Here is a 23,592-nt window from a genome sequence, read left to right as displayed (position 1 = left end):
ATTAATACTGTTGTGCAATTTTCCATTATAATTTAAGTACCTTAACAATAATTTTGTGTATACAGCATAGTAAATACAAAAGCTACATTAAAATAACTAACCCAGCTGATTAACTTTGAATCTAGACCTTTCTTTGTAAAACAAATCCATAATTGTGCTATGCTCGAATTGTAACACTTCTCAGTAGTAAACTTCACAAGTAGTTTATATGTTTTCACCCATTCATATCAGTGTATAAGAATTCCAGGCTTAGCATAGCCACAGTATACCTTTTGGGAGCATATGAAGAATACATAGCTTGGTGCATTTAAACAAATAGCAAGAAGTGGTATTTCACATCATCTGGCTGCGGTGTAGCAAAAAAAGCATTTCAATTCCCCCACAATTCGTTTTTTCCTCTTTGTATCAAGCTGCTTTGGAAACACTTATTTTAAGGCTGGTAACTTGCATGCCAGTTTTGATCTGGTAAGAATTCAAAACTAAAATTGTAAAGCCTGAGAATAAATTGGATTTAAACCACAAACAAAAAAAGGAACCATATAAAAATATGTCTGGCATGCAAAAAGTTCACAGCACAGAAAACAAAAATCCAATACTCTTTTTAGAGGCTACTTTGTTTCTTGTACAGTGGCACTTCAAGAACTATTGCTAACAACTTTCATTGGCTGATAAAGAGTATAAAGATCTAAAAATCAGAAATTTTTCAAATTCAATGGACATACAATTGAAGTAATTCAGAGGGATTAAGTACCCTACTATTCAGCATCCTGGGACAGTCATCCAGTCTAAATAAGTAAAGTTTACTTATGGCCTAATATAGCAAAGCATATGCTTAACTTTAAGCCTCTGAGTACTCCCACTGATTTTAGTAAGACTGCCCACATACTTGAAGATAAGCACATATTCAAGTGCTTTGCCCAATAGGGCCTTACCTTTCAAACTGATCTTTACTTAAATTCTGCAGGCAGTCACTGAACAGCGTGGCTCAGCCTGAGACTGAAGATGAAAAACTATCTACCTCAGTTTCCTTTGCTAAATTCTCTCTGATGCTGCTTCCTCAGATGTACCCCACACTAGAGTATGGAAAGAGAAATCATATGAATTTATGGAAACATTCTCCCAAGAGAGTGGTGTCGGTTACAACTACCATGAAGCACATGAGGTGTCTCTGTAATAATTTAATACTATATGCCTGATTGTTATAAAGATGTTTATTGAAAGAAAACATGGGATTTAGAAAGAGGGTGACTGTTCTAGGCAGAAAGTACAATGGCTTCAGATTGCCATCCATTTGGCACTACTTAAAGGACAACAAAAGAGTCATTTTCTTTGAAGTTCCACGCGGCAAGAACCAGCTGACGTCACCAGACTAGTTTCAGGCAGCAGAGCCCAAAGGCCCAGGAAACAGACACAGGACTTTGGGCTGGACAGAAGTGGCTTTCTCAGGAGGAGGTAGTTGCTTGGGAGACAGGGTCTCTGCCAAGAGATTGCAAGCCTCCAGGTAATTTAGATAAGAATATAGATTGTTTTTATAACTTCTACTATACTGCCTTCTGTGACATTATTGACATGAACTGTGACCGTATAGATCATTGTTGCCACCAAGGTCCTATAATAGCACCAAATCTTGTACAAAGGAAGTCAAGTAAGGTTTCTATGAGAAGGCTGTAATTGCTGGTTATGAATGCTGTCTGTATGTGTGTATCACTTTTGTATTTGAAGTTATGAATATTGGCTATGTACTTGTATCTCAATGTGTTTGATTCTAAGTAGCACCAGTGAAGCATTTGGCCAGTTTATGGAGAAGGAACTCTTCAGATTAAGTGCCTAATCAAGAAACACTTACCTGACAACAGACCTTGGGAGACTCCAATCCCACATGGAGCAGCTTTCCTGGGAACGTTCAAGGTAGCATGTGGGCAATGGCTGCTCTACCTGTAAAGAACCGAGTCATGCAGGGACATGTGACTTGCCTATGTGAATACAAACTCCATCTTGCCACTGTGATTTTCCACAATAAGAATAAAGGAGTGTCCTTCCACATGGCAGAGGATATAATAGTCCGTGGAAACCCCTCCATTTTGTCTTCAATCCTACTTCTTACCTCCGGAGGAACTTGGCTACAAACTGAAGCTCTAAATAAAAGACTGAATGACCCACCCAAGCTGTGACGTACTCCAGAGACTTTATTTGAACCTGCAGTTTATTCCATCACTGTTACAAGCCTGAACCAAGAACTTTACCATTACTATATGTAATTGATTCCATTTAACCAATTTTAGCTCTCATTTATATTTTTCTTTTTATGAATAAACCTTTAGAATTTAAATTCTAAAGGATTGGCAACAGTGTGATTTGTGGGTAAGATCTGACTTGTATATTGACCTGGGTCTGGAGCTTGGTCCTTCAGGATCAGGAGAACTTTTTCCTTTTACTGGGATATTGTTTTTTGTAACCATTCATCCCCATAAGGAGTGGTGCTGGTGTTGACATTGGGAAACTGGAGTGCTTGAGGGAATTGCTTGTATGACTCTGGTTTTACCCCACTGGCTAACCAGAAGTCCTCTCTGTTTGGCTGGTTAGGTGTGCAAAGGACCCCCAGCCTTGGGCTGTGAGTGCCCTGCTCTAAGCAATTTTCCTGAATTGGTACTCTCAGTAGTGTCCTACCAAAGGCTGCTTTGTTACATCTTATTAAGCAACCCTTTAGTTCACACCACTACTCACAAACTCCCAAGGAGAATGGTGGGTGCCAAACCCAGCAAGGCCTGCTGAGGGAAGCACAGTTGACCCAAGGAATACTATATCCCAGGATGCTGTTTAAGGGTATGTTTACAATGCAGTGAGATACCTGCAGCTGGCTTGTGCCAGCTGACTTGAGTTTGAGCTACACTGCAATGAAACAGCCCCACAGACCAAGCCAGCATGCAGTCCAGCCATGGGTTTTTATTTGCAGCGTAGAGATACCCTAGAGTGGAACCAAATGCAAAAATGCCAATAGCTGTTAGAGGTACACTGAGACTTGAGGGATCAGAGTTAGCTGTACCTCTGACAAGTGTGATAACTACACTTTAAAGAGGTTTGTAGAAGACCAGTTTTCATTTTTATACTTCAAAAACCACACCCAGGAACTTCCAGCACTGACAAATTAGAAAAAACTCGTGCTTGAGGAAAGGTGATACAAAAGAGCCTCTCACTAAAAGGAACTGCAACCTCTCTATTTTCTTGGTCAGTCAAGATCTTGACAGTTGCTAGACAACTTTAAGTTAACTTCTGAGAACACCAGTGACAGAGGCTATTGTTTTTAATCACTGTTCTCAAGGGGAGGTATTTTCTTAAAAAGTAAAGTCAACAGCCTTATTTCAGAGGTTGTTTTAGGAGAAGAAATGCCAGTTCTATTTTTCCTGAATATTTGACAGGCCAGATATCTGGACTATGCAATTGCCAGTGTCAGCATCAATCTATTTTTATTTCATGAAATAAAACATTAGACGCTCCACAAGTTTCAGATGTTTATTAAGCCCCAACAAGCTACTTTCCAGCACATGATTAAAAGTGCAATGTGAGGCAAGCTTAATTAACATTTCCTGGATGATTAAGTGTATTAGTTGTGCGGACAGCTTCTGGAAGACCTTCATTCTGTGCAGCTTGTAAAGGGAGAAGAATTTGTTCTTTAGAAGTCAGGACGATCCTTCTTCAGTTTGCTGTAGTCCACATTGACCGAATAGAACTAAGAGGGAGTGGGGGAGGGGAGGGGGAAAAAAAAGAGGGTTTTGATCAGGACAAGATCCAAGTCTGTACTAGGGGAGAAGACTACTTTCAATTTAACTGAAAACAAACAGTTATTGCTATATACACCACATCATTTTCTTTGAGACATTAGTATAGTCAAGTGCATAGATGGACTTTAGCACAAGAGCTGCATGTTTTAAAATACATTTCTAGTTTAAGTTCTGATGGTACATGCTTTTTATCATATGTCACAAGAGCCCCAAGTTAAAGTGAATCTGAAAGTCAGCTTCACTGCAAGGTTTAAACCAGTTGTTTTCTAACTGTTGCCCATCAAGAACCCACAGAACTTCCTTACCATCCCCAGGATTAAATATTTGAACATTAATATACAGAATTTGGAAGAGACGGTCCATGGATGGTTGTACCTCAGCTTCTTTAACATACCACATTATGGAGAACTAATGGTTTGGGCAGGTTCACTTTGAAAAACAGGGAAGTTATTAGTGTCCTTTCCTCTCCAGTCATCTTTGGATAAATTACTAATTTAATAATTTTATTAAGATGTTGAAGTAAAGAAAACGGTACAGAGTTTAAGCATGGAAGTTTCTGGTTATCAGGGAATAAGGTACAGATTATCAAGGGGTGCGAAATTTGGTTTAGGAACAGGTGGCGTAAGGAATACATAACCTGCAATCTCCCCGATTGGGAGTAAAAAGGTTAACGGGTCAAAGTACAGACATTGAGATATGGGGGTATCTTGTTCATATAATGACTATGTTCAGGTGTGGAGTATAATGAGTGGATACAATGAGGATGGATTGATTTACCCTCATTTGCTGAGATTTAATGTTCAGTGAGTTTATGGTTCCAGTTCATGTGGTCCAATGGAAAAAGTCTGTCCCTTTCTCATAGTTGATGCATGTCGTCGTACCGGCTCACACCTCCTGGTACTGTTGGTGGCCGGTGATATGTTCAATGTAGATGTCCCTGGACCATCGGATGGTGTCCAAGACCATGAGACGCCGCATGAGCCATGCGTAGCGTCGCCCATCCACAGGGTCTGCAGCACACGCTTGTTGCTGGGGTCCCAAGCACCCAGGGCTCCGATGATCAGGGCATCCATCTGCACCTCGTAGCCCTTCATTCTCAGGGTGTTGGCTGGGGGGGGGGGGTGGAAGAGGGGGGAAGCATATTTTTCCAGCTTACGAGCTCAGGCTTCGCAGAAGGCCGGGGTCCTGTTCTCAAAAGGAGACCATGACGTCGACGAGGATGATCTTTTTCTGGCCTTGTCGGTGACTATCACGTCAGGTCACAACTGGCTGTCTGTACTGGGGATGGCGCAGTTCACGGCCACCTCCCCCAGGAGTGGTGTGATGGCTTTCACCAAACAGTTCTGGATGGCATTGTGGTGCAGCTGCCAGGCTCTGGAGTGGGGCCTGCAGCTGCACAGGACATGGGGCAGGGTCTTGTTTGACCAGCCGCACTTCCTGCAACACTTGTCTTGTGGCGGATGGCTCTGTTGAGTGAGATGCAGTTGAGCCAGGCATGGTGGATGAACCGCCAGTCGGTGAAACGGGTGAAGCCACCCCCAGCAAGGAAGTGGTTGCTGGCATCCCACTTGCTGGTCAGTTCGAAGGCTTTACTCTGATCTGGTTTACGCTTCAGGGTTTCCATGTACAGTGAGTGGATGGCTGCCTTCAGGGTCTTCTCCAGAATGCCCCTGGAGTGCTTGGGGTGACAACGGTGTTGTCATCGGACCTGTTCTGCAGCACCAGGACTCCCAGCTCCTGGTGCTCCTCACCACTCTCAGCGGCAGCCGATGTGCTTCCCCCAGCAACACATGGCATTGTGAGCGTGGGACCACAGTGAAGTGATGTCACGCCTGTCCCATCCGAATTCGCCATCCAGGGAACCGCTCAGGAAGGTGGCGATGTCTTGGTTGGAGGAGGCTCTGCCGATCTGCTTCTTTGTTGCATCATGGAGGGTGTTTGCCGTGATGTTCCTTACCATGGCGTCGGGACACGTCAGCATGGCAGAAGGCGTGGGTGATCACCGTGATGTTACACAGGTCGCCCATACAGGGGACATTGGCACCTCCATGCCTGTGGGCGATGTAGACTATAGCCACTTCTTCACCAGCTGCTGGACGATCTTGTCTGCCTCGTTGAGGGGTACCTTCGCCACGGCGGATCCCCTTAGGACGAATGAGATGCAGGGGATCAGGAAGGTGTTCAAGGCGTTTATCTTCTGCCACAGTTCTAGCAGGAAGGCGTCAATCTTGTTGGCATCCTGCAAGATCTCCTGGATGGTGTCCTCAGGTGTCTGCCAGACATGGAAATCTGTCAGCGTGCTGAGGTGCTGGTATGCCTGCCCCTCTGCTGGGGGATGACAGTCTCACCCTGGACCTGGAACCCCATTGTCTGCACTGAGTCCATTTTGCTGCTGTCGACGTGGAGAGTTGCGCACTTCTTTGCACTGAAGCGGAGCCCCATCCAGTCAGCAGCTCGACTGGTGGCATCTAGCATACGCTGGAGGTTCTCTCGGTCTTCCGCGGTCAAGATCAGGTCATCCGCGTAAGCCAGGACGCTCACCCTCTCACTGTGGAGGTTGAAGCCATCTGTGCCATTGGAGATTGCTCTCAGCAACAGCTCCATGGTGAGGTTAAAGATGATGGGGCTGAGGGGACAGCTCTGCTTAACTCCGCTCTGGATCAGGATCTCGGCGGTCTCCCCTTCGACCAAGCGAATGGTGGTGCCGCATCCCTTGTACACCTCTCGGACCACACAAAGGAAGTTCTCTGGCATCCCCTGATCTTAGCACCAAAGTGGCACAGAGGGCTGTTTCAATCACCAGGTGAAAGTGATGGTTTAAACCAAGATTAGCCATGGAGAGCTGATTAGAAGCCTCCATTCACTCTAACAGCAGTTATTCTCAGTACCATCAAATTTAGATTCCTAATCCTATTGAGTAATACATTTAGAGCAGTTGCCAATCCCTAATGATCACAGAGGTCCTCACGGATAGAAAAGAGATAATCCCTCATACTATCTTGTGAAGACCAGGATATAGGGGGAAAAAATCAAGGGTAAGATTGAACAGCTTTTTGTGCTGTAGCCTTATTCATACACCAGATGCTGTTAACAGGGAGAATTGTGAAGCACTAAGTACAGCAATACATAAACAGAAAAGAATGAGAACACGTGCATAAAGTGGGCAAGAGAACATTTTAGAACAGTATTAGTAAAAGCTGCATGGTTAACCAAGTGGTCTTCTGGGTTCAAAGACTGTAGCTCAGATCACAATCTGGACCAGTCCTAAAATAAATGTCACCGTAGTGTGGGACAGACAGGAAGGTATAACATCGGAAAGAGAATAGATCTTCTACATCTTGTATTAAGAGCTTAGAAAATGCATGACAAGGAAATAAGTCAAATACTGAAGTACTGATCAAATATTGACTCTTAGTAAGGCATACTTTAGCATCCAAGGTTGAATAAGACATTGTTAAACATATGTTTGGACTAAATAAGCAAGCAGTGACTTAATGACAGCAGGAGTGGCAGTAACCATTACAACTAAGGTATATAACCGTATTCTAACATCCATTCTATGTTATCAGTCATAATTTTTGAACTCGAAGTGAAATTTTACAGGCATGATCTTTATCCAAAAGCAAGCTTTTGGAGACATTTGAGTGATTCAGCTCTTGGGTAGCCCCCCCCAAAATCACAAGACTTAGCAGCCCTCCGACCAGAATATCTGGAAATATACAAATGAAATTTGACAGGGAAACAGGCATTTCCATTAGTGAGGGGTTTGAGCATTCCAGGAAAGATTTGAATACTTACAAATCATTTGACAAAAACCTACAATTACCATATTAACTTCAGATTTCTCATAAGAATCCTGACCCACCAAGCTGATCTGTGCAGGCAAGCCTGTGCAGAGCCCACTGACTTTACTTGTATGGGTTCAGCGATATACCCATGGAGATCAATTTGGAGGATCAGGATTTCAGCTTGTACACTTATACAGCTAAAATATACAGGCTCACTTGAGCTGTGCAGTGAAAAGTGTACTGCATATAGATTTTTGCTTTAAGTTCAAGTTACAGGGTTCAAGCTTTGGAGCCATTTTTTAAACCCATACTTCAAAACAAGTCACCTTTGGTCAGAGACCAAATCCAGCGAGTTTTAGCAAGTTTGAGCAACTAGAACGAAGGGGTTAAGATTGCATAAACACATTCATTCTCATTACACGCTTCTACCTTACTCACTATAATCCTGAGATTCTGCATATTAGTTTGGAAAACAGTTGCTTTCCTTAACAAATTTCCCTAGAGATCTGCTTTAAAAAGAAACTTTTTATTGTGTTTATCAGAATTATACGTCATCAGCCACTGTATCTATAATTTCCAATACTTTCAACTACTTTAGTTTCCACAACACATGAGGAGTTGTTTTAGTGACACTGCCAGGAAAAAATGCAAAGGATACACAGGACCAAATATGGTAAACCTTGAGATTTCTGCTTCTTATGCCAGTACAAGGCTGGGAACACTACAGAAGTTACACCGTTATTCAGAAGAGGACCAACCTATAGCATATTTTTAGCATTAAATAAAAGCATCTACACCTAGGATAGTTTCCCATTAACATAACTGATAAAGAGTGCAAAAGTGGGTTTTTCTTTTGACCTTTCTCCAGAAGTGTAAAAAAACTACACTATGTATGGCCATTTGCCTTAGAACAAAATGTCAGCATTTGGAGATTTCCTTTTAGTAAGCATAATACTGAAGATACTGTGGTAACAATCTCTTAGGTAAACTTGAGTTTTTTCTACTGCCAGTGATGGTTAACTCGAGAAGCTAAACGGACTGTGAATCTGCTACAAGTATGAGGTTTAAACTTTTTATATTGAACTAACAAGGTCAGCTCCCAGACTGCTGCGCTGGGCATCACAAAATGGGGAAGAGATGGCCAGCCCTCTGTGGAGATAGAGGTGGTTAGGGACTATTTAGAAAAGCTGGACATGCACAAGTCCATGGGGCCGGACGAGTTGCATCCGAAAGCGCTGAAGGAATTGGCGGCTGTGATTGCAGAGCCATTGGCCATTATCTTTGAAAACTCTTGGCGAACGGGGGAAGTCCCGGATGACTGGAAAAAGGCTAATGTAGTGCCAATCTTTAAAAAAGGGAAGGAGGATGATCCTGGGAACTACAGGCCAGTCAGCCTCACCTCAGTCCCTGGAAAAATCATGGAGCAGGTCCTCAAAGAATCAATCCTGATGCACTTGCATGAGAGGAAAGTGATCAGGAACAGCCAGCATGGATTCACCAAAGGAAGGTCATGCCTGACTAATCTAATCGCCTTTTATGATGAGATTACTGGTTCTGTGGATGAAGGGAAAGCAGTGGATGAATTGTTTCTTGACTTTAGCAAAGCTTTTGACACGGTCTCCCACAGTATTCTTGTCAGCAAGTTAAGGAAGTATGGGCTGGATGAATGCACTATAAGGTGGGTAGAAAGCTGGCTAGATTGTCGGGCTCAACGGATAGTGATCAATGGCTCTATGTCTAGTTGGCAGCCGGTGTCAAGTGGAGTGCCCCAGGGGTCGGTCCTGGGGCCGGTTTTGTTCAATATCTTCATAAATGATCTGGAGGATGGTGTAGATTGCACTCTCAGCAAATTTGCGGATACTACTAAACTGGAAGGAGTGGTAGATACGCTGGAGGGGAGGGATAGGATACAGAAGGACCTAGACAAATTGGAGGATTGGGCCAAAAGAAATCTGATGAGGTTCAATAAGGATAAGTGCAGGGTCCTGCACTTAGGACGGAAGAATCCAATGCACCGCTACAGACTAGGGGCCGAATGGCTAGGCAGCAGTTCTGTGGAAAAGGACCTAGGGGTGACAGTGGATGAGAAGCTGGATATGAGTCAGCAGTGTGCCCTTGTTGCCAAGAAGGCCAATGGCATTTTGGGACGTATAAGTAGGGGCATAGCCAGCAGATCGAGGGACGTGATCGTTCCCCTCTATTCGACATTGGTGAGGCCTCATCTGGAGTACTGTGTCCAGTTTTGGGCCCCACACTACAAGAAGGATGTGGATAAATTGGAGAGAGTCCAGCGAAGGGCAACAAAAATGATTAGGGGTCTAGAACACATGACTTATGAGGAGAGGCTGAGGGAGCTGGGATTGTTTAGTCTGCAGAAAAGAATGAGGGGGGATTTGATAGCTGCTTTCAACTACCTGAAAGGGGGTTCCAAAGAGGATGGCTCTAGACTGTTCTCAATGGTAGCAGATGACAGAACGAGGAGTAATGGTCTCAAGTTGCAGTGGGGGAGGTTTAGATTGGATATTAGGAAAAACTTTTTCACTAAGAGGGTGGTGAAACACTGGAATGCGTTACCTAGGGAGGTGGTAGAATCTCCTTCCTTAGAGGTTTGTAAGGTCAGGCTTGACAAAGCCCTGGCTGGGATGATTTAACTGGGAATTGGTCCTGCTTCAAGCAGGGGGTTGGACTAGATGACCTTCTGGGGTCCCTTCCAACCCTGATATTCTATGAAATAGGAAATATACTGCACTTTTGTTTTCAAAATACTCTACAAACTTTAATAGTGTTTAACCATAACACTTGTGAGGTCTGTATTATAAATAGTTTACAGCAAAGGCAGTATTTTTTAACATACAAATTAACTTTGGTATGGTAAACAATAGAGGAGGTTGGAATAAAAAAAAAAAGTATCTTTGAATAGCAATGGAGACACTTCTTTTGTAGTCTGTCACAAAAAAGCATTTGTAAAAAGGACCCAGAGACTCACATATCTTGTTTGTCTCAACTAAGTGATCCTTTTCGGAAGTCTTGCAAAAGCTCTCTTTACAATGCCTATATTCCTGAAATGAAGGACTAACAAGCGAGAAATGCAGCAAAAGAGGGTTCAGCAATATTATACAACCACAATAGTTTACACTTCAATTTTCACAAATGAGGGTCTCTGGTTTAGCAGAAGATTTTTAGAATGTAAGATTTCCTATCAAATTACTAAGTCATAAAAAATGGGTCATAGTTGTCCAAGTGAAGTACACAGATAAAGTTTGTGAATAAACAAAAAAAATAGTGTGCTGTACACACCCCACTCTCTGCAAGTTAGCAGGGTTCTACTGTACTTATTTGATCATCCTAATAGAAGCATAAAAAATTATTTAAGACTTTTGCAGTAGTACTGAAATCAAAATAGTTGGATTCCAAAACTGATTTTAGCATGACATCTATTATGTGTAGTTTAGAGCGCAAAGCTTTTGCCCTCCTCCCTCCAATATCAATTTAACACTGACTACTGAGTAGCATATTCTTCCTTGTTGTTCTGTATCAAGGAATTGAAAAATTTATTTGCAGCACTACTTTCTTCATTCAACACTTTGCCCTAGGTAACGAGACTTCTAACTCATTAGACACTGCCTCCAAGCAAAGGTAATTTTAAATAGGAGGTCTCATTTTAATATTCAAATCTAGCCTTGCCTCCCAAATCAAGTCATCACTCCACTGCTAATTCCCAATCCAAACCTAGGCAGTAACTGACAGCAAGGGAAGCATATTCCGTCCTCCCTGCACCACCTCTCTCCGGTGCCTCACACGGAGCTGAGCCTCCAAAAGTAGCTAGGCCACAGATAACATACATCTGTAGATTAGCCGATGCCCTAAAGGCTAAAAGCCTTTCTGCCTCTTACCTTGTACTGATCAGTGGGAGCCAGCTTATTCCAAGGCTCAGGGTTATTCTTTTTGTCCCAACTACAAAGAAAAATACAGTAATATAGCAGAAGGTATAAACCAATCACACTGCTTTTAACATGCATTATATATTATAGAACTGGTGTTTAATTACTTAGAAAACATAAATGCTTGTCTGTCCTGATAAGTTTGCACATAACAAAACCACCACTACTGTAGGTAGTCTTCAAAATTTACTTCATGAGCATGGAATCATAATTTCCTCAGACTCAACTCTGAAGCACACTGAAGCTCAGCTAGAAACATGGGCCTCCAGGAGTGCCAAGCTTTTCATAAACACCAAAGTTTGTTTGAATATTATATTTTTATATATACACATACACACATATATGCACACATGCATATACATACAGATACTGTAAAGTTTATGCATACCAGACATCAGGGTTGAACATTGCCAGGCGCATAATGTACAGGGCTGCGCCAGAACCTCCAGCTCCAATAAAGATAAAGAGAGGGATCAACTAGAACAAAGGATTTGGAAATGAATGAGAGATTAGAACATAAACATAATGCCATTTAGAAAACAAAGCTGGAAATTAAGCCCTGCCCAGTGATCACACATTTGGCTCATCAGTTTTGAGCCACCCTACCGAAAGTCACTAAGTAGGTTCAGTGCCTAGTCATGAAGGACCCAGCATGCCCGTACGGTGTGCTAATGCTAGGAGATCCTGCTCCTCTGGAACAGCAGGTGGGGAACAGGTACATGCCACTACCAAGTGCCCCACAACGCCCAGAAGAAGGCAGAAGTTAACCCTCTGATTCTCTAGGGTAACACTGTCAGCAGCTGCGATAGGCGCGCTAGTTCACAAGAGCCGAGAAAACGGGTTGAAAAAAAATCACGTCGTTACCATGAGTGGGCTTGGAAAGGCCCCGCGCTGCAGGAAGGCGACGGGGTCCTGGGCCTCTAAACTACTCTCACTCTAGGGCCATGCCCAGCTGCCTCTGAAAAACAGGGGCGACGACAGCACCGCCGCGCTGGGCTCACACGGGTCTCCGGAAGGGGCTATCACACCAAGGCGGCGCTAGTCCCGGTTGGGGGGGGGGGCACGGAGCCTGGGGAGGAGCCAGAACCGGCGGGAAGGGGCGGGAAGGGCAGGAGACCCGCATGGGGTGACCGAGCTCTCCCTGCAGCGGGATTAAGCCCATGAGAGCGGCAGACGGTGGGATTCTTGCCCACAGTCCCCTGCCAGGGGAGTCCCGCCGCCAACCGACCCCTACAGCGCTGAGGCTGCCTCCACCCCCGCCCCTCCCCTCCCCACAAACCGCCCGGCCCCGGGCTCCCCCTCCCGACAACCCGCCCGGCTCCGGGCTCCGGCTGCCCTCCCCCTCCCGACAACCGCCCGGCTCCGGGGGGAGCCGCCGCCCTCCGGCACGCACGCTTGGATGTTTCTTGGCCTGACTGAGCATGAGTCGGAACATGGTGACGGTTGGGTGGGGGGGTCTCGCGCTCTGCCAGACCCTGACTCGGCCTCTCGGGAAAGTCTCGTCTCTCTAACGCGCTGTACGGCCCAATGTCATTCAAGGACCCCACGTTGCAGGGGCCAGATATAATCACCAACATGGGGCTGTCGTGGTGGCTGCCTGCGTTCACTGTGCCTCAATGAGGCGGCCCTGCTTCAGCCGCCGAACAAACAGACCTTACAGAGAGCTTTGTATGGAGTCAGCTATGAGTCCCCCCTACTGCTCCGTCTCCTCAGGACTCGCAGCCCCTAGTCAGAAAACAGGCAACTCCCTAGTCACCTATACAGTGGAAGGGGACGGGGGGGAGAGGAGGCGGTGAGTCTCGCGCATGCGCCAACTGAACGCTGCACCGGGGTGGGGGGAGCGGCTCCGCCTCTGCTGCAGCCCTGCAGGCGTCAAAATCGCATCCCCCGGGGCCTGACGTTCTAAAAACAGCCCCGCGGCGGCTGCGCTTGGCGCCTCCTAGCCAGTGTTGTCCTGTCACTGTGTCTCGTGGAGCCCGCTGATGGAAGGACCTAAATCTCGCAAACGCTTGTGCACGTGCTCAGATTTAGCTTTGCCAGCCTGCCTCAGCCATTCATAAAAGCCGCCTCCCCCTCTCCGGGTAGAGCCCAGAGATTGGCCTTTCAAGAGCTTTACTTAGAGTCTAAGTTCTGTGTTTGTACAGCCACCTAGCACAACAGGGCCTGGTGCCTGATGGGCTCCTGGGTGCTGAGGTAATACTACTACTAATAAAGTAAACGCTCTTTTTTAATTTGCCTTCGGGGTTTTGAGCCTTTAGTGTATGATTACTTCGTGATTTTAAAGCTGTTCTCTGCAACCAGGAGGACTAGAAATTTGAGAAATAATGAATGCTCAGATTTTCATGGTTCTGGCACAAAGCTTCACGGAAAAACTAAAAATCAGACAAACTAAAATTATGAGGCTGTAAGGAAATCACAGGCTGCGATTTTGTTGTGCAAACCACAACTTTTAACACACTGCAATTTTTTATAGTTGCAAATTGGAGTGACATTGAGACCCCATGCACCACATCAGAGCATCACTCACTCATATTTGACCAGGCCACTCATTTGTTATGCTTGCCTTCTGTGCTGTTGTCCAGCTTTGGAAGGTATGGGTGCACACACAGGGCTTATGCTCCTTGTGGGAGTACCCAGGGAGGGTCTTCAGTCTTCACCAGAAAACAGGTTGAAGGGAACCCTGAGATAGACTCCCCAGAGGAGCACCTGCCTAGTGACATGTTGATGTCTGACCACCCCAAAACCGCAAATTTAACAAAACTAGCCACAACTTTTGAACCAAAAAAAAAAAAAAACCACAACTTTCTTACAACATCAACCATAAGAGCTGGCAACACTGCTTTACACACAAGTCGTCTCAATAAAGTCAATGCATAAAGTTAGGCATGCATGTATGTGTTGGATTGGGACCTTAGATTGTAAATTTTCTTTGTAGGAAATCTGTCTTTATTTTTTCTGTGAAGTACCAGGCACATCTATGGAGTTATTTAATACACAGTTTAGAGCTTTATTTTTCCACCTTCATATGTTTCTGTATTTTTTTTTCTTTCCTCTCCCTCCTACTCTTTGCTTCTGATCTGCTTTTTTTCTCTGAACTGTGACCTGCCCATGAGAAAGATGTTATTACCAAGGAAGGTTTTAGTGAAAAACTGCATCTTGCAGTTTGGTCAGGATTGGGTTTAGTCTCGTCTCATTAGGTAAATAATCCATAATAGGGGTCACACCATTAATGCTCAGTGAGACTAGTCATGCACTTAAAGTGAAGCACGTGCTTAAGTGCTGTGCTGGAATGGTCCAACTATGGCATATTTATTGCTTTAATACATAGAGCCGCAATAGCTAGGTTGTGACAATCTCACCTGTCACTTTGGTATCTGAAAAAAGTAAACCAAAAAAATCTTTCTTGCAGCACAGTTAGTGTTGGGAGATAGATATGCATGCAAATGAAACATGCAAGTGAAAGCTATTATTGTATAAAATGATGGCTTTTTAAATAAAGTATGTCAAGAATCACAGATTTGTATTCTATCAGAAAGCTATGAATATTTTCGTAAGCAAGTTATCATTTCCTATACCTGACCTCTTAGAATCATAGAATCATAGAATATCAGGGTTGGAAGGGACCCCAGAAGGTCATCTAGTCCAACCCCCTGCTCAAAGCAGGACCAATTCCCAGTTAAATCATCCCAGCCAGGGCTTTGTCAAGCCTGACCTTAAAAACCTCTAAGGAAGGAGATTCTACCACCTCCCTAGGTAACGCATTCCAGTGTTTCACCACCCTCTTAGTGAAAAAGTTTTTCCTAATATCCAATCTAAACCTCCCCCACTGCAACTTGAGACCATTACTCCTCGTTCTGTCATCTGCTACCATTGAGAACAGTCTAGAGCCATCCTCTTTGGAACCCCCTTTCAGGTAGTTGAAAGCAGCTATCAAATCCCCCCTCATTCTTCTCTTCTGCAGGCTAAACAATCCCAGCTCCCTCAGCCTCTCCTCATAACTCATGTGTTCCAGTCCCCTAATCATTTTTGTTGCCCTTCGCTGGACTCTCTCCAATTTATCCACATCCTTCTTGAAGTGTGGGGCCCAAAACTGGACACAGTACTCCAGATGAGGCCTCACCAATGTCGAATAGAGGGGAACGATCACGTCCCTCGATCTGCTCGCTATGCCCCTACTTATACATCCCAAAATGCCATTGGCCTTCTTGGCAACAAGGGCACACTGCTGACTCATATCCAGCTTCTCGTCCACTGTCACCCCTAGGTCCTTTTCCGCAGAACTGCTGCCTAGCCATTCGGTCCCTAGTCTGTAGCTGTGCATTGGGTTCTTCCGTCCTAAGTGCAGGACCCTGCACTTATCCTTATTGAACCTCATCAGATTCCTTTTGGCCCAATCTTCCAATTGGTCTAGGTCCTTCTGTATCCTATCCCTCCCCTCCAGCGTATCTACCACTCCTCCCAGTTTAGTATCATCCGCAAATTTGCTGAGAGTGCAATCCACACCATCCTCCAGATCATTTATGAAGATATTGAATAAAACCGGCCCCAGGACCGACCCTTGGGGCACTCCACTTGATACCGGCTGCCAACTAGACATGGAGCCATTGATCACTACCCGTTGAGCCCGACAATTTAGCCAGCTTTCTACCCACCTTATAGTGCATTCATCCAGCCCATACTTCCTTAACTTGCTGACAAGAATACTATGGGAGACCGTGTCAAAAGCTTTGCTAAAGTCAAGAAACAATACATCCACTGCTTTCCCTTCATCCACAGAACCAGTAATCTCATCATAAAAGGCAATTAGATTAGTCAGGCATGACCTTCCCTTGGTGAATCCATGCTGGCTGTTCCTGATCACTTTCCTCTCATGCAAGTGCTTCAGGATTGATTCTTTGAGGACCTGCTCCATGATTTTTCCAGGGACTGAGGTGAGGCTGACTGGCCTGTAGTTCCCAGGATCTTCCTTCTTCCCTTTTTTAAAGATTGGCACTACGTTAGCCTTTTTCCAGTCATCCGGGACTTCCCCGGTTCGCCACGAGTTTTCAAAGATAATGGCCAAAGATAATGTAGTATGTGTAGAGTGTACACATACTAAAAGATAATGTAGTATGTGTAGAGTGTATGTATTTATTTGTAGTAGTGATACTGTTATATTGATAGCACAATTTCCTATTATGCAAGTGTCTAGTATAAATCCATACCACTAGAGAGAGTAAATGCTAAATTAATCCAGTGAATTGTACAGCAATATCTATTCGATCTTAATGTGAGTTTGTTTCCCTTAAAGTTTGGTAGAGAATGGGTATGTCTACACATGCATAAAAAACCCACGGCTGGCTTAGGCAGCTAACTTGAGCTGACAGTGATTGGACTCGGGGCTGAAGAATTGCTGCATAGACATCTTGAGGGTCCCAGAGCTTGGGCTCTAGCCCAAGCCCATATGTCCTCACAGCAATTTTTCAGCCCAGAGCCTGAGTCAGCTGACCAGGGCCAGCCATACGTTTTTTATCCCTGTGTAAATGCACACAATAAGATCAGTTGCATGAAGACAGAAACAATTCTATTCCTAGGCCAGGAGCAAGATTAAGTGTAAATATTTTCTTAAAACAGGTTAAACCTCACAGACTTCTCAGTTGCTTGAAATGTTAGGACTTCATTTATGTCCTTCAGCGACCACACAGAGTGCAATACCTTGACCAAGGATCCATGATATCCACAACTACAAGTTTAAATGCATGTAGTATGTGTAGAGTGTATGTATTTATTTGTAGTAGTGATACTGTTATATTGATAGCACAATTTCCTATTATGCAAGTGTCTAGTATAAATCCATACCACTAGAGAGAGTAAATGCTAAATTAATCCAGTGAATTGTACAGCAATATCTATTCGATCTGAATTTCTTTCTTTTGAGAGTTAAGGATCTTTGTGGTCATGCCTGTCAATTCCATTTAACACTTTAGTTAGGCTAGCTGCTTCTTTTTCTCTGAGTAAAGTTAGGTTTCAGAGTAACAGCTGTGTTAGTCTGTATTTGCAAAAAGAAAAGGAGTACTTGTGGCACCTTAGAGACTAACCAATTTATTTGAGCATAAGCTTTCGTGAGCTACAGCTCACTTCATCGGATGCATACTGTGGAAAGTGTAGAAGATCCTTTTTAAACACACAAAGCATGAAAAAATACCTCCCCCCACCCCACCCTCCTGCTGGTAATAGCTTATCTAAAGTGATCACTCTCCTTACAATGTGTATGATAATCAAGATGGGCCATTTCCAGCACAAATCCAGAGTTTAACAAGAACGTCTGGGGGGGCGGGTAGGAAAAAACAAGGGGATATAGAATCATAGAATCATAGAATCATAGAATATCAGGGTTGGACGGGACCCCAGAAGGTCATCTAGTCCAACCCCCTGCTCGAAGCAGGACCAATTCCCAGTTAAATCATCCCAGCCAGGGCTTTGTCAAGCCTGACCTTAAAAACCTCTAAGGAAGGAGATTCTACCACCTCCCTAGGTAACGCATTCCAGTGTTTCACCACCCTCTTAGTGAAAAAGTTTTTCCTAATATCCAATCTAAACCTCCCCCACTGCAACTTGAGACCATTACTCCTCGTTCTGTCATCTGCTACCATTGAGAACAGTCTAGAGCCATCCTCTTTGGAACCCCCTTTCAGGTAGTTGAAAGCAGCTATCAAATCCCCCCTCATTCTTCTCTTCTGCAGGCTAAACAATCCCAGCTCCCTCAGCCTCTCCTCATAACTCATGTGTTCCAGACCCCTAATCATTTTTGTTGCCCTTCGCTGGACTCTCTCCAATTTATCCACATCCTTCTTGAAGTGTGGGGCCCAAAACTGGACACAGTACTCCAGATGAGGCCTCACCAATGTCGAATAGAGGGGAACGATCATGTCCCTCGATCTGCTTGCTATGCCCCTATTTATACATCCCAAAATGCCATTGGTCTTCTTGGCAACAAGGGCACACTGCTGACTCATATCCAGCTTCTCGTCCACTGTCACCCCTAGGTCCTTTTCCGCAGAACTGCTGCCTAGCCATTCGGTCCCTAGTCTGTAGCTGTGCATTGGGTTCTTCCGTCCTAAGTGCAGGACCCTGCACTTATCCTTATTGAACCTCATCAGATTTCTTTTGGCCCAGTCCTCCAATTTGTCTAGGTCCTTCTGTATCCTATCCCTCCCCTCCAGCGTATCTACCACTAGGTTACCTTGCATAATGACTTAGCCACTCCCAGTCTCTATTCAAGCCTAAGTTAATTGTATCCAATTTGCAAATGAATTCCAATTCAACAGTCTCTCGCTGGAATCTGGATTTGAAGTTTTTTTGTTGTAATATCGCAACTTTCATGTCTGTAATCGCATGACCAGAGAGATTGAAGTGTTCTCTGACTGGTTTATGAATGTTATAATTCTTGACATCTGATTTGTGTCCATTTATTCTTTTACGTAGAGACTGTCCAGTTTGACCAATGTACATGGCAGAGGGACATTGCTGGCACATGATGGCATATATCACATTGGTGGATGTGCAGGTGAACGAGCCTCTGATAGTGTGGCTGATGTTATTAGGCCCTGTGATGGTGTCCCCTGAATAGATATGTGGGCACAGTTGGCAATGGGTTTTGTTGCAAGGATAGGTTCCTGGGTTAGTGGTTCCGTTGTGTGGTATGTGGTTGCTGATGAGTATTTGCTTCAGGTTGGGGGGCTGTCTGTAGGCAAGGACTGGCCTGTCTCCCAAGATTTGTGAGAGTGTTGGGTCATCCTTCAGGATAGGTTGTAGATCCTTAATAATGCGTTGAGGATTACCAGCAACCACATACCACACAACGGAACCACTAACCCAGGAACCTATCCTTGCAACAAAACCCATTGCCAACTGTGCCCACATATCTATTCAGGGGACAACATCACAGGGCCTAATAACATCAGCCACAATATCAGAGGCTCGTTCACCTGCACATCCACCAATGTGATATATGCCATCATGTGCCAGCATTGCCCCTCTGCCATGTACATTGGTCAAACTGGACAGTCTCTACGTAAAAGAATAAATGGACACAAATCAGATGTCAAGAATTATAACATTCATAAACCAGTCGGAGAACTCTTCAATCTCTCTGGTCACGTGATTACAGACATGAAAGTTGCGATATTACAACAAAAAAACTTCAAATCCAGATTCCAGCGAGAGACTGTTGAATTGGAATTCATTTGCAAATTGGATACAATTAACTTAGGCTTGAATAGAGACTGGGAATGGCTAAGTCATTATGCAAGGTAACCTATATCCCCTTGTTTTTTCCTACCCCCCCCCAGACGTTCTTGTTAAACCCTGGATTTGTGCTGGAAATGGCCCAACTTGATTATCATACACATTGTAAGGAGAGTGGTCACTTTAGATAAGCTATTACCAGCAGGAGAGTGGGGTGGGGGGAGGTATTTTTTCATGCTTTGTATGTATAAAAAAGATCTTCTACACTTTCCACAGTAAGCATCCGATGAAGTGAGCTGTAGCTCACGAAAGCTTATGCTCAAATAAATTGGTTAGTCTCTAAGGTGCCACAAGTACTCCTTTTCTTTTTGAGTAAAGTTAGTGTTGTTTAGGTTGATATCATTTAAATAACTGAATCCATAAATCTACAGAATGATTTTGGCAAGGTTTTGTGATGAACCAGTCCATTAGTAACTTAGGGCTTGATTTGCCATGGTATACAACACTTCTGAAAATCAGATCCTCAGTTTTATTTTCTCCTACTATTCTCCTGCACACATACACTTCCATGCCTTCTGTTGTCTGTTTCTCAGTTCTCCTCCATTCATTGGTAGCATTTCTCTTTTATGCCCAGGCCCATTTGATCTTTCACTTGTGTTTCTCATTTCCTGAAATTGTTTTTCTCCTCTCTTGCCTTCCTGTTTCTAGTGTCTTTTTCTCAAGCCTCTCCATTATGAATCACATAACTGCAGGTTTCTAACATGTTTAACATCAATCATAATGTGTTTTAAGTGTTATTTTCTATTGAAAAGATTTTCTATTGCAGCTACTAAAACAATCACCTGTCTGATCTCTTGAAGAATCAAACTACACACACATTTGACAGGATCAGTCAATATTTTTTCCCTACAAAAACATACTTCCAACTGTTAGGGGCTTTTTCCTTCACCCACTTACTTCCCTGGTCCTTCTCACATGAACAGAGAGCAACAATACCCGAAGTCCAAAGGTGCAAACAATTCAATGTTTATTGGGGTGAACTTCCAGCAAGCATGATTCCAGTTTCCTTCCTTAGTGTCCCCCTTCCCAGCTCTGACATGACAGAGCCTTACCTGTGTCCCTGTTCCCATTTCCCCCGCCCTTAGCAAAACATGATTCCAATTCCCCACCCCCTATTCCCTGTTCCCATTTCCCCCCCAAATTCCTGATTGACTGCAGACTATATAGTAAAACTTGAGTTCTGCTTAGCTGTACCTTAACCAATTATTTTCCTGAAATTTAACTAACCAATCCTAACATATTGTAACATGATTATTTAACCGATTATATCCCACCACCTTAGTTAGTTTACACCCAGCAAAATTAATTTATATAGCAGACAGAAATAATCACAGAACCAGACAGAAATTATACAGACAAACAATAGGGAAATGGGGACTACAATGATAGAACAACACTGTAGCTCACGAAAGCTTATGCTCAAATAAATTTGTTAGTTTCTAAGGTGCCACAAGTCCTCCTTTGTTTTTTGCGGATACAGACTAACATGGCTGCTACTCTGAAACAGAAATGAGAATTTCACATCCCAGCTATTGATAAGTGAGTTCTTGCCAGACAGGATGCTATCAAACTAAGTTTCCTTTTACATCTTCTAGGCACTTCCCTTTCTCTGGAGGTGATAGGCATTATCAGGACAGGATTGTATTCCTAACAGCCCAATAGCACCTTATTTCAATGTGACTAGTTTGGAATGTAAGGATGTAACCATATGCTTCTCAGCTTATGACTGCCTCTGCTGCTTAGCCAAAGGCCTTAGCCTAAGAACAGGGGCTCAGACTGTCACAGTAAGAGAAGGCCCTTACACCAGCAGACAGCGATTTTGATTCTTTCTTTTATACCTCTATAACTAGCTAAGTGATAAGAATACACCTAAATTAGAGTATAGGCCTTTACAGACAGGCCTGAATATCTATATCCTAACACCAACCACTTTCAAAGCTAGAGATTTAAGGCAATCAACATGTTCTTTAACAGGAAGGAATTAAGATGTGAGACATGGAGAAGTTCCAGTTGTTCCTAGAACAATGAAATGCATTTTTTCATCGTGTGTTGGCCTTACATAAACTTGAACATGTCTCTGTTAATCAGAGTGATGCATAAGCTGGAGAGTCTCTGTAGGATACAGCAGACTGGGCTGTACAGTCAAAAGGCAGAGAACATTAGATGGAAACCAAAATCATTTCAAAGTTTTGGAAAAGTATACAGATACAGACCCTAAAAGTCATGCCTACAAAAACACAATTATATTTATTGTGAAAGTGTTTCAAAAGACTATTGAAAAGATAGATAAATCTAATATTTGGAAAAATATAATTTAAGCTCTGACAGAAGAACCTCAGAGTTACCAACACCTCGGGAATGGAGGTTGATTGTAACTCTGAAATGTTCATAACTGAGCAAAACATTATGGTTGTTCTTTCAAAAGTTTACAACTGAACATTGAAATTTTACTATACAGAAGAAAAATGTTGCTTTCCCTTTGTTTTTAGTAGTTTATGTTTAACACAGTACTGTACTGTATTTGCTTTTGTGTGTGTGTGTCTCTGCTACCACCTGATTGTGTACTTCCATTTGCAAATGAGGTGTGTGGTTGGCTGGTCAGTTCATAACTTCGATGTTCGTGACTCTGAGGTTCTACTGTAATTTTCTTATCTTTCAAAAGATAACTGAATATTGGTGGCATCATAGCAGAATTTTCAGGAGTCTTCCCGACCCATCACTAGCTTCAAACACTCAGCAGCTGATCTCAAAGTGATTTGCCACACGCTATCCTCTCTTCGCTTGTAGTCATCTGCTATGAAGACCCACCATCATCCCTTCCATGATAGAAATAACAACTAAAGTTATCTCTGTGCCTGATGTGACCAAAGTACATAAGGGCACATACTGACTTCCAACAGCAGGGTCTGCTCTCCCCAATAATACTTCTAACAAGCGCTCGTCTTCTTTTCCATCTAGAAGACAGACAAGAATCTTCACCAACACCACATCTCAAAGGCTTCAAATTTCTTCTTGTTAGCAGCATTAGTTTCTCATTATTCACAATCATAGGAAAAATATAATATTAAAAATTTCAGCAAAACAATAAATATAAGGGCAAAGGGGTGGGAAAATAAAGTGTTTAAAAATTGGAATGTAACCCTTCTTCTAGTCAGTATTGGCAGCAACAAGGGACAGGTTCAGTATCTAGGGGTTCCTTTTCAACAATATAACACAAAACCAGTTCGAGCTCTCACCCTGTGACCTGGGACAATTACACACCACCCCCTGAGTGCCTCTAAAAGCCAATACTTTCCCTCTTGCTAAAACAGAATCTGAGTGTAGCAAAACCAAAACCCTTTTAATAAAAGGAGGGAAGTAACTCAGCATTGATTTGGGAAAACACCGCAGACAGGGGTCATAAACATAAACCCTGAGCAAAAGACCCACCCCCACATAAGTTGGGCAATGTCCTTTCCCCTCAGGTTCTTACGTCTAGCAACCAAAAGTCCCTTTAACGTGCCTGGCCCTTCTCTGCAACCCACTCACAGTTGTTGTCCTTGGTCAGTGCAGACCCAGAGTTCAGAGGTGTATCTGCAGAGTTCACTTCCTACGCTGGGTGTGGAGGAGGGAGTAAGAAGGCACCTTACTCACTCTGCTGCCCCGGCACTCGCTTGCCACTCCTCTCCACCAACTGCCCTGCTGGCCAATCACCACACCTCTTTGCAGGGCTCAGCTCCCATCCTTTCTGACAGCCGATCACCAATCCACCAGGATATCTTCAGGTCCCCCCACTTAACACAGGTTTTAGTGATTTCA

General features: G+C 43.7%; 1 protein-coding gene across 1 annotated transcript; it reads right to left on the bottom strand.

Moving 5' to 3' along the window:
* Positions 1-3,496: 3,496 nt before the first annotated feature.
* NDUFA4 (NDUFA4 mitochondrial complex associated) lies at positions 3,497-13,061 on the bottom strand. Its single transcript, XM_084621585.1, has 4 exons — positions 12,902-13,061; positions 11,897-11,985; positions 11,461-11,521; positions 3,497-3,727 (listed from the first exon to the last, which is right to left on the bottom strand). The coding sequence occupies exons 1-4, from the start codon at positions 12,941-12,943 to the stop codon at positions 3,671-3,673; spliced, it is 249 nt and encodes an 82-aa protein (XP_084477711.1). The 5' UTR covers positions 12,944-13,061; the 3' UTR covers positions 3,497-3,670.
* Positions 13,062-23,592: the final 10,531 nt, after the last annotated feature.

The sequence above is a fragment of the Lepidochelys olivacea genome (assembly GCF_965140295.1).
Source record: "Lepidochelys olivacea isolate rLepOli2 genome assembly, chromosome: 2".
NCBI lineage: Eukaryota > Metazoa > Chordata > Testudines > Cheloniidae > Lepidochelys > Lepidochelys olivacea.
The sequence above is the reverse complement of the archived record's forward strand: the minus strand, read 5'-3'. Positions and strand labels throughout refer to the sequence as shown.

Excerpts from the sequence above, each read along its gene's own strand:
- NDUFA4 (XM_084621585.1), bottom strand. The coding sequence starts at position 12,943 with ATGTTCCGACTCATGCTCAGTCAGGCCAAGAAACATCCAAGC. Across the intron at positions 11,522-11,896 it reads ATGTTCAACCCTGATGTCTG|TTGGGACAAAAAGAATAACC; the intron begins GTATGCATAAAC and ends TTTTCTTTGTAG. Across the intron at positions 3,728-11,460 it reads CTCCCACTGATCAGTACAAG|TTCTATTCGGTCAATGTGGA; the intron begins GTAAGAGGCAGA and ends ACTCCCTCTTAG.